This window comes from Leptopilina boulardi, unplaced genomic scaffold, assembly GCF_019393585.1.
Source record: "Leptopilina boulardi isolate dan_hultmark-lab unplaced genomic scaffold, ZJU_Lbou_2.1 LbouV2_213, whole genome shotgun sequence".
Classification (NCBI taxonomy): domain Eukaryota; kingdom Metazoa; phylum Arthropoda; class Insecta; order Hymenoptera; family Figitidae; genus Leptopilina; species Leptopilina boulardi.
In genome coordinates, this window is record NW_026137767.1 from 86,463 (window position 1) to 98,750 (window position 12,288).

The 12,288-nt window shown below is 27.8% G+C and overlaps 2 protein-coding genes across 11 annotated transcripts in view; one reads left to right on the forward strand and one right to left on the reverse strand.

Moving 5' to 3' along the window:
* The window catches only part of LOC127279031 (transcription factor Adf-1-like), a 259,928-nt gene that overhangs the window by 44,267 nt on the left and 203,373 nt on the right, over positions 1 to 12,288 (reverse strand). The gene's annotated exons all lie outside the window — the stretch shown is intronic.
* LOC127279024 (putative uncharacterized protein DDB_G0277255) overlaps positions 1 to 12,288 on the forward strand; it is a 36,186-nt gene that overhangs the window by 11,270 nt on the left and 12,628 nt on the right. For 9 of the 10 annotated variants that reach the window (XM_051301103.1, XM_051301105.1, XM_051301099.1 and 6 more), the window contains 3 exons: positions 545 to 739; positions 3,938 to 4,253; positions 10,075 to 10,180. In XM_051301103.1, coding sequence (XP_051157060.1) covers positions 545 to 739; positions 3,938 to 4,253; positions 10,075 to 10,180 — 617 coding nt within the window. The remainder of the gene's footprint in view (positions 1 to 544; positions 740 to 3,937; positions 4,254 to 10,074; positions 10,181 to 12,288) is intronic. The other variant, XM_051301101.1, reaches the window with a different exon arrangement.

Here is a 12,288-nt window from a genome sequence, read left to right on the forward strand (position 1 = left end):
AGCTTTATTTTTATTTAAGTCATCAGTTCAATTAAATTCAATAGACGAATTGGTTATTTTATTTGAATTTTCAACCGATGAAAACTCATTGGTACGATTTGAATTGAATATACAAAGGTCTTCACTGAATCTTGCTTAGCGACAAATACGAATGTATTGCAGGTTTAGATGGTTTTTTTGGAAAAATTTGTAAACAAAAAACATTTAACAAAAAGTTTTATATTATGCCGTTTAAAAAGTATTCTCCAGGGCTGCAACATTGCCCAAGAAAGTACACGGAGAAAAATGAGTTTGCTATTATATGGATAGCGAATTTTTAGCTCTGGTAGCTAATATTTAGCTGCCACAGCAAAACATGTTAGCTATGGTTAGCTAGGATCACATTCTACAAATAATAAACTAATTTTTAATGCAAAAAATTTTTTTTTAATTTTTTACACGTGTTTCCTCCCTTAAATATAAATAATATTTTTAATTTCACTTTTAATAGACTAATTATAATTTAATAACAATTGTTTTAACTTAATATATTTTTATTCAATAGGCTTGTGTAGCTTTTTATGCTATTTGTTCCAACTTAACGTCATCTCTGCGACAAATGATTTTAAGTCAAATAAATCAATTCGATTGCTTCAAAAATATTGAACTGATTATTGGACCTTACTGCTCGGAAATAGTAAATGATGTTACATCAGTTTTTGATGTAGAATATGCAGGATCGTGGTGTCAATTCATTCAGGTATTACATATATATGTATCATTTCATTAAAATTGTGGTATTTAGCCTCTACAAAAGTTAAGGTGACACGTTTTAATTTTGTGGTTAAAACAATTGTTTACACAGTTTAATATATTAAAAAACCGCTGCCAAGTTGAAGTATGTATTTTTGTGTTCATTCCAGGAACACTTTGCTTCCTCATGGAGATATTTTGCGATAAAAACCTGCAAACAGGTTTTTTTCAATATTATTTATTTTTAAAATGTCAATAACTTTGGATAAAGTAATCGTAAAATGTTCGTTAATAGGTCAAAAGATGCGTCTTGAAAATCTCTACAAAATGAAACTAAAAAAACTGTAGGTGTCATAACATTTTTTTAAAGTTATGAGCAAAAAACGATTTTTTATAATTTTTAAAATGTCAATAACTTTGGATAAAATAATCGTAAACTGTTCGTTAATAGGTCAAAAGATGCGTCTTGAAAATCTCTACAAAATGAGACTAAGAAAACTGTAGGTGTCATAACATTTTTTTAAAGTTATAAGCAAAAAACGATTTTTTATGATTTTTAAAATGTCAATAACTTTGGATAAAATGATAGCAGATTGTTCGTCAATAGCTCAAAAAATGCGTCTTAAAAAACTCTACAAAATTAAGTAAAAACATCCCAACTTTCAAAACATGTGTTTCAAGTTATGGGCAAAAAACGATTTTTCAAAAATTTTAAAAGTAAAAAAAAATATAGTTAATATGTATTAATTTATCCCAAAGTTTTCTCATTTTATGTCCCCAAGTGAGATCTACAATTTAAAAAAAAATTCAGCCCTAAAGCTCTTATAGAATTTGAGATATTTATGAAAATGTAATGTATATACACACACACACACATACGGAATGACATTTTCTAAAAATGTCATTTTTGGATTCCTGAGGTCAAAAAACATAAAGATATGTCAAAAAAATGAGTTCGAAAAATTTCGCGAAAACAATACTTCCTCCATGAGGAAGCAATAAACGAAATACATAGTGGTCACAAAATTAGAGTCACATATTTCTTATGGCTAAATGATCTCATGGTTAAATTTACAAACTAGTGTCACTTCGTTACTTTTTCAATTAGGAGACTCAACCAAATAAATTTTATTATAGGGATATGTTTGAAATAAATTTTTAACAGACTTTCTGTCTTTGACAAGCGAATTTGTAGCTTAAAAAATTTTTTTCTGTAACAAAATTTGTCAAGCGTTTTTTCTGTGAATTTTTATTGATCAAAATATCAAGATTTTATTTACTTTTATGAAAAAATATATATTCTGTAATTTATTGCGTTAAGTAAAGCAGTAAAGTATTACACAAACGAAAATTTTTGTTAACGAAATTATAATTAATAATAGTAATAATAATTATAATTAATAATTAACGAAATAATTTTAGAGTAGTGATAGTGTGGGGCGAGATCATATCTTTTTCAGTTGCTATGGAAATTGTTGCCATGGTAACGGTTGTCATGGAAACGGTTGCCATGGTAACGCTTGCTATGGAAACGGTTGCTATGGAAACAGTTGCTGTGGTAAGTGTTACCATGGCAACCATACTAGTGTACGACGAACGGACGGACGTCAAAGCGAAACTATTTGGCTTTCCGCCCAGGGCCACGAAACCCTAAAAATGAATTAAAAATCATTGGAAAAATCAAATGAATACAAATTGTCAGTATTTTATTACACTAAATTTCTTTTAGAAAATAAGATTTTTTATAATTAACAATTCAAATTTTTTGCAGTTTTCAGAAATTATTGCTTTAATTAGACAATTTGAATGAATCGGAATTGCGTTTGAGCTTTCTCACCACAAATTTGTTATATAAAATAAAATCTTCTATTAATAATAATTAAAAATTGAATAAAGCTAATAATAATATCGTGGTGGCGATCTCGCCCCAAATGTATATATTAAGAGAAAAACACACTAACTTTTAAAACACTTAAAAAATCGCAAAATAAACCTCACCATCACATTCAGAAGACTCAAATTAATGAAAAAATAATTATTTTAAATTTATTTTTGATTTTAGTAATAACTCTGCCATTTGGCTATTTCTTCATTAATCGGATCGAAATTCAGGGCATATATGCACACTGCCATAAGTGACATTTACGTGAACCTCAAATTTCTATGTTATAGAATACGAAAATAAAAATTAAATGGTGACCTCGCCAGACAGCACGCAAGCTTGCCGCAAGGTTGCTGCAAGCTTACGTACTATCTGGGTCTATTCTAATTTTGCTTCAGTTATAGATAGAACGAAAAAAGTTTGTTTATATATCATCCTTAACTAATTGAGTCTGCATAGACTTGTTAACATTGTTCAATATTCACACAATATTCTACACTGAATTGTTCATTCACTGTCTTTAGTTTTATTAGGGGGAAAACTCGTGTAAATTCACGTTTTTTGAAGATTTTTTTTACAAAAAAGTGGTAAAGTTTATTGAATTGAAATAAAGCATACCTTAAAATGTACAATACAAGCTATGTATAATAATTTTTTTAATTAACCCTAGAACGGAAATAAAGTTTAAAGTTTGTTCTTTGGTTTTGTTTAAAATTTTTATTACAAAAAAGTAGTGATTTAACTATTACCTTGAAGATGTTGTGTGTTTGAAAATAATTTTTGAACTAAAACTAAGATTTTTAATAACTTGCTAATAGTGCTTGCTACTCACAATTAAGAAAATTATATTGACAAGAAAGCGAAAGAATAGTGCGATCTCGTGCGCACCATTAACTGCATTTTGTAGCATTTGAAGTGCTAAATTTATGTATACTATATATTTTAAATACTTTAAATTAAAGATTAATAATGTAGGATCATATTCTACAGATAGTAAACTAAGTTTTAATGCAAGAATAAAAAAAATTGTTAAAAATTTTTTTTCACGAGTTTTTCCCCTTTAAAATTTTTTAATACTCAATCGGCTTTCCCTACAATTTGTTGCGATTTTTCATCATATAAGAAAGTAAATTTATAACTTTTAAACACAGCAAAATATAAAATATGTATCATGTATCATCAATAAAATTAAATATTACACTCGTAATTTTTGTGTGTTGAGTAATTGTGGTAGTCTGTATGTAGTCCTTGCGTTCTAACAGTCTACATTAATTTAGGATAAAACAATTTTTAAATATAATATAACATGATGTCATGTTACAGGTACTAGTACAGAAATGGATAGTATTGGATATTGGTCCAGTATCTGAACATATTCTTTATTACTTTGCAACATTACCAGTGATTCCAAAACATGAATACATTAATGCTGCAATAGAAACCAAAGATTTAGTTTCTTCTAATTTAACTACAAATACACAAAAATTTGTGGACGAAACATTCCAGAATATTATTTTGGGTTCTAAATTTGTTCCCCTTTTTGAAGGAAGATCAGAAAGATCCAATGATGTGATCGATATAATTAATCAATTGATTAAAACAAAATTATTAAATTCTAAAACCAGTGGAGAGTTTATTGGTAAGAATTTTTTATATTACTCGTTTAAAAACTCTCAAGAATAAGTTTTGACGTATAAACTCGATAATCACACAAAAGAATATATCCGCCTTCTTGCATGTAATTAGATTTAACTTACATTTAACATTTAAATGTTAAAATGTATATGGGCATATCTCTAGAACTTTTAAACTTTATGTTATCGCTCATTATGATACCTTAAGAATTTTTTAAATAATTTTTCAATACCATAATTTGACCAATTATAGGGCTTTTTAAATGTATCATGCGTTATATAATTTTTTTCATTATGTAGGAAATGACGAACGTAAGTTAAAGTGGTGAAATCGACAGTTTCTAGTGTGTGATATTGACTGGTTTTTTTAGTTTATAGACTGTAACTTTTTTAACGAAACATTGTGTGTCTTGTGGCTTGCAATAGGAGTCGGTGGGAGTGTAAAGAACTAAAAAATCCATGAAACAATGATGTGTCTCAAATTGAATAAAAACTATGTAGCTTCAAACTTGCGAGACAACTTTTTCAAAATTTCTACAAGTTAGCAGTTAAACTGATATAACTTTTTTAACGAAGGTTTTTGAGTAACGGCACAACGGGATTATATTATCTACCTAATAAGAAGTAATTTGAACCCATACAGGAATGTGTGCCTCCTTTACACAAAGAATGCAATGACTTCAAACATTAAATTTTAAAACGTAACTCAAATCAAAATACCACATATTTGAAAAGCACATGTTGAATTTTGCTTCTAAATGCTCCCAACTCATTGTAATCTCTTCTCATGCATTATAAAAGTATACAGAAAAATAGTTAACCTTTGCACACTTCATTAAAACTGTATAATTAATCATGAATATAAACCTAAACTGTCCGACGCATAGTTTGTGAAGAAAAGTAAGTATTAACTAATAGATGTGTTTAAATCTGGCTGATATTTCTCACTCGAAGGTTTTTGGGGTCGCTGCGACTACTAATCTGAATTTTAAATTTTCCAAAATTCAAAATGGCGAATCCAATATGGCGGACGACTTTTTAAAAAAGTGATCCCATTGGCCTCAAATTTGTTACTTGGGGGTTTTTGATGTCGCTGATTATGAATCTGAACTTTGTTTTTCCAAATTCAAAATGGCGGATCCAATATGGCGGATGACTTTTAAAAAAATTGATCCAATTGGCCTGAAATTCGTTCCTCGGGGGTTTTTTGCGTCGCTGACTACGAATCTGAACTTAGTTTTACAAAATTCATAATGGCGGATTCAATATGGCGGATGACTTTTTACAAAATTGATCCCATTGGCCTAAAATTTGTTACTCGGGGGTTTATGGGGTCGCTGATTACGAATCTGAACTTAATTTTTCAAAATTCAAAATGGTGGATCCAAAATAGCAAACAAAATTTTTTAAAAAATTTTTAAAAAAATGATTTTAAAAAATTCAAAAATTGTTATAAACTACATTTACTTATGACTTAATAAACAATAGGCCATAAAATTTTTGAAACTGTAGCATTAAATCATTTTAAAGGTGGTAGCGACCCAAAAAACCCCCGAGTAACAAATTTCAGACAAATTCGATCAATTTTTTTAAAAGTCGTCCGCCATATTGGATCCGCCATTTTGAATTTTGAAAAACTAACGTCGCATTTGTAATCAGCGACCAAAAAAATCCGCGAGTTACAAATTCCAGTCAGTTTTAAACACATGTAGAGATTTTGGGCAGGTTTTTTGCAATAAGGCCCACTGTGATGCCTAACAATGTGTAAAAATGAGTTACGCAAATTTTTTTATAGTATTTGATTAATACTGAAGACAATAAAATTTGTTTCACGAATGTGCCCTGAAAAAAAAATTAATTTTTCTAATATCTCAAAGTTTAAAAGTTCTAGAGATATGCCCATATATGCGCAATGGTAGTGTGGAGGAAATGACAGCACATTATACCAGCTTTTGACTTGTGTACACTATGTGTAAAACTACTCAAGTTGGACCTCCTATTTCTATCTTCTTAGGTCAAGATTATTCAAACTTAAAAATATACATATAATAATGAGACTCACCGTGTTCGAGAAATTAAAATTTAATTTTTAATATATCTAGTACTAAATATATCTACTAAAAAGCAAACATTGATTATTTTCTATTGACGGTTTAACAATACATGTAGGGGAGAGGGCCCCAATATGGACATAGTTTTGATTTTATGCTCCAGAACCAAACTGTTACGATATTTAAAAATAGTGCATACTGTTGTACAACAAATAAGGTATCCTTTGTCCATCAAGAAAAAATTGTAATTTGCAAACAAACAATTTTTTCATAATTTTATCAAATTGTAAATTTTGATTTGAAAAAAGTGGCTCCAAGATTCAATTTTCCAATTAAAAAACTTTTTATTATGACACCTTCAGTGAATGCACTGAAAAACGGGTAAAATAAAAATTAAACAATCATATAAGGAATTTTAAACCAATTTTCTGTTTTGCTTCCTCGTAGGAAGCTTTATAGTGATGACAATTTTCAAACTTCTTAAAATCAATTATTTTAATAAATTTTTAACTAATATAGTTATATTTCGACATGAGGAACAAATGTCCGGATGTATGTATGTATGGATGTGTGTGTATGGCTCCGCTTCTTGTGTACAAATTATCTCAAACAAATGTTGACGGATCGCCCTGAAATTTTGCATGCTAATTCTACTTACTAATACTAAAAATCGGACACAAGGATTTTCAAAAATATCCACACAATTTTTGTTGGGACCATTTTTTCAAAAAGTTAAGGGTGTACTTCCGAAGTAGGGGTACCTCCGATCTTAATGAAACTTGGTATACTAACGTATTTTGATGCGCTGATTACGAAAATGGTAGTAAAAATTGGCGGAAATTTGATTATCATGGTAAAAACCATAAAAAACACCATAAAATCATGGTTTTTTGCAATTATCTCGTAAAAAACGCAAAATTTAGAAAAAAGTTTTAGAGAAAGTTGTAGATCTCAAAAAAACACACATTTTATGTTTTATGCATTTTTTATCAAAAGTCATTATTTTTCGAGAAAAATCCAAAAAACCAAAAACACCATGATAATGAAAACATATACAACAGTCATGGTTAGATATATTACTTGACTCGAATATAGTATCATATTCGCCATTACTCAGGATCCAACGAATTCCGCAAAAATACTTTCGGCCATATCCACCTTCTCTCGCTAAGGTTTTTTTTAAAAAGAAAAGCGAGCAGTACCTTACGCGGCCGAAGGCCGTGTTTATTATTTTGCGTTTACCGCTGCTGTAGACTCCAACCCACAATTTCCGCAAATTACTTTTGGACACATCCACCCCCTCTCGCCAAGATTTCTTAAAAAGAGAAGCGAGCAGTACCTTACTTACTAATACCAAAAATCGGACACAAGGATTTTCAAAAATATCCACACAATTTTTGTTGGGACCATTTTTACAAAAAGTTAAAAATACATTTTTTGATAAAAAAAGCTTTTTATTATAAAAATTTCACTTTATTTATTTTAAAAACGTATTCTTTGCGTTAAAACGAATTTTTTAACCTATATTAAATTCATATTTTACCTAAATTTATAGATGAAATCATTATTTTTAACAAAAATTTAAATTTTTTGTTTTTGTTAATTTTTTTTTCTTTTTTTTTAATCAAAATTTTCAAAAATTTTACGCAAAATTGCATTCCTTACATAGAAACTAATTGATTGATCTATATATTTCACCTAAATTTATAAAATTAATCGTTATTTTTAACGTCAACAAAACGTAAATAAATTCGAAATAAATTATTTGAAAGAACTTAAGAAAAAGAAAAATTTAAGAATTAACAAAAACTTCTTCAGGAAATGCAAAATCGAATTTGAAATAAATTAAATTAAAAGTATAAAATTTTTTTTTAATGTAATTTAAATTAAATATTTTCTGCGAGGAAGCATAATGTTCGTGAAATGAACATCACATTTATGTAATATAAATGTCCACCCCTTCTTGTTTATTATATTTTTTGAAAGTTTTAACAATTTTTAATTGTTAAAAATTAAATAATATTTTAAAAAAATAATTTTAATGGCTGTATAAAAAATATCATATAACGATCAGAACTGTCGGTAACTATATCGACAGATTTCAATTCTCTATTGATAACTACACAATTTCAATTTAGGAAAATAAAAAATTTCAAATAAGAGTCTCAGAGCATTATTAAGAAGCAGTAGAATTTAAAATTAATGAAATAAAGAAATTGAGGTGTTACGTTCATCTTAGAGCCACCAGACTGTCCATCTTAGGACCAATGATACCATTTTTTGGACGCCAATAAAAATTATTTATAAACTCAGTATCGACCGAATCATTTTAGAATATTATTATAAGATAAATAAATGAGGTTATTACGATATGAACCTATTCCAAATAAAAAATTTACATAATTTTACTAACTGAAATGAAAATTGTCTCTCTTGTTTATATGTATAAAAAGAAACCACGAGGCAATGTAAACTTATAAGAAAATTTTTTACCAAATGTCTATCTTGGGTCCCTTTCGCATACCAAATCCCAAATTCAACTTATCGCAATGGTTAGAAAAAATCTTCGAAAAAGGAGACCATAATACTTTAATTTTGTTCTTCTTGAAGAACAATAGGAAATCTCGTATTATATATTTGAGAAAATGATAAATTATTGCATACGTCGAGTACACTCTTACTATCTGGTGGTTCGACACCAACCACCAAAACATTCAAATATATACACTACCGTCCGAAATTGTGCGAACTCTGCTTTTTCAACAACTATAAAACTGTTCAAATCTTCAAAAATATTAAAACTAAAATTTTTTCCTCTTTATTTTATTAAAGTTAATAAAATTCTGAAAGAAATGACACCTTGACAAAGAGAATATGTTAATTTTTCAATTAGATATCTAAGAAAAACCCAATTTTCAATGTTTTTACTATTTTTTTTATTTCTCTGGCAAAAATTAATATTTTTAAACGTTCTTAGGCTCATTGAAATCGTATTTTGTTATGCAATTCAAATTATATAAAACAATTCATGTACACATTCCTCCCTAGCGTATGCAAACCGTGAAAGTTGGCCCATAAAATGTCAAAAAATTGTGATTAATATTTATATGACAAAAAATGATCAGTAAAATGTATAAATCTTAAATTTACTTACATAAATCAGAGAAGTTTAGAATGATATATTTACTTGATTTTTAAACATTATATTTTATTGTAGAATTGAATTTAAATTTTTTGACATTTTATGAGCCAACTTTCACGGTTTGCATACGCTAGGGAAGAACGTGTACATGAATTGTTTTATATAATTTGAATTGCATAACAAAATACGATTTCAATGAGCCTAAGAACGTTTAAAAATATTAATTTTTGCCAGAGAAATAAAAAAAATAGTAAAAACATTGAAAATTGGGTTTTTCTTAGATATCTAATTGAAAAATTAACATATTCTCTTTGTCAAGGTGTCATTTCTTTCAGAATTTTATTAGCTTTAATAAAATAAAGAGGAAAAATTTTTAGTTTTAATATTCTTGAAGATTTGAACAGTTTTATAGTTGTTGAAAAAGCAGAGTTCGCACAATTTCGGACGGTAGTGTAAATTTATTTTCTTGATTTCGAGTAACTAAATAAGCATGTTATGATATAATATTGTATTGTTATGATATTATGAATAATAATAGTAGTAGTAGTAAGTAGTAAGTATTTGTTATGATTTCTTATGAAAATCTCTTATGTCTGAAAAGAAAAAGTTTAATTTCCTGTTTTTTCTTTTTAGAAAAATTAAATCTTCTTGCAAGTAGGGAGAGTATCGTCGGGAAGAATGTTTCTTCAATTATTAATAATAATATAAAGGATACCATAGAACGGTTGAATAAAAATGCGTAAGAAATATTTAATTTAATTTTTTGCAACTTGGATATTTTTAGTTTTTATTAATATGCTCATAAGAAAATTTGTGTATTTTTCTCAACAAAAACTGCAAATTGTAAAATGAAGAAATATTAATTCAGAAAAAATACAAACACAAAGTCGGATTTATCTCATTCTGGACTCTGTATTTCCATAATTATTTTTTTAAATTGAAAAAACAAAATATATTTTATAAAATTTAAGAATAATATTTGATTATAAAAATATTGGGCAAATACGTGTTGCACTCGCTCTAAACCGAGGGTTCCGTACACCAATTAAATTTCTTTAGTATAGAACATAGCTACACAATTTTAGAAATTAAGAGGGACAGAGTCAATTTTCGACAATTTAAAAAAAATAAATTTCTATTTCTTATAATTCATAACCGAGACATCCAATCATATAAGCTATATTTTTCTTGTGATCTACACGTAATAATACGTAAGTATAATAATTTTTAACTCACTACATCCAAAATTGTAGAAGTTAGAGGGTGCTAAATTTCCATATTTTAGCACTTTTCATAAAAAATTGTAATTCTTCCCTTATTAACTTATAACAGTAAGCTTCAACCATGTTCACTATATATTTCCTGTAATCTACACGTAAAAATAAACATGTATACTAATTTGTATTTCCCTAGGTCCAAATTTGTAGAAGTTTAGGAGGGGACATTGGAATATTTTAGCATTTTTTTTAATGGATTTATTTTCTTCATAATTTTTGGCTACATTTTTTCTGTATTATACATGTATAGCGAAAATTGTAGTATAGATAAGGAGGAAAACAGTAATTTTCCTAAAACATTTGACTTCTTTCAATTATAACTTTACCTAATCGCGTTGTGTATATTTAGATCTCTCTGTCGAATAATGTGGTAGCTAGGGGGTGTGAAACACAGTCACTTTGAGGATTTTTTGGCAAAAGCGTAGTTTTCCTTGACAACGCTATGATCACCATCTTCAATCATATTGGCTATATTTTGCCTGTAATAATCTACATGTAAAAATACATGTGTGTACTAAATTTCAGCTTTCTATAACCGTAAGGAGGGGGGACATGTAGATGGTACGGACGCAAAAGTCATGATACCGAAGGTGTACGGAACACTAAAAACAAATAAAATATTTCAAAAGCATACAGAAAACCCTTTAAAACTAATTTAAAACTTTTTTCGATAAGTGTCATGGTCATACACGTCTCACTTTTTATATCATTGTATTTTTCGCATTGGTGGTATATTAATTTACATATAGATTCACTTGATGCTTGTTACTCGAGGGTTTTCGGGGTCGCTAATTACGAATCTGTCATCAGATTTTATAAATTGAAAATGGCAGATCCAATATGACGAACAAAAATATAAATAAAATATTGATAAAAAAACAATGTTTTAAAAAACATATATTAAAAATATGTCTGATTTCTTTGCAATTTGTTACTTGGGTGTTTTTTGGGGTTGCTAATTACGAATCTATCATCAAATTTTGAAAATTAAAAATTACGTATCTAATATAGCGAACCTATTTTCTTTGAATTCATCGGATTCGCTTGAAACTCTTTCTTCTGAGGTTTAATAAATTTATAAAAAATAAATTAAATGTGATTATTTCACTAATAAAAATAAAAAATTTCCTTTAAGAATTTCTCATCAAAAAAAGATTCAGAATGTTGCAAAAAATAAAAAATCCCTTCACGCGTTTCTCAACAAAAAAATGTAATAAAAAATCATAAAGTACACGGAGAGAAAAATCAAGACTTTATAGTATGAAAGACTATACTGCTACTTTTGTATGAACTTTTCTTACTAATGGAGCAAATATTTGAAAATTTTTAGTATAATATTTGTCCGTACTAAAGATACATAGTATATATGCTACTTTATTAGCATAGACAAATTTCATAGTAAAAAGAAAGAAGTTTATACCACAATTACTCAAATATTACGCATATATAGCATATAAAAGTTTTGCGCGTTAAAGGTAAACTTTCCTATACTATAAAAGGCAGATTTTTCTCTCGGTGTAATTAAACACTCTTATGTTAAATTGAAAATAATTTTTCTAGATTAATCCCA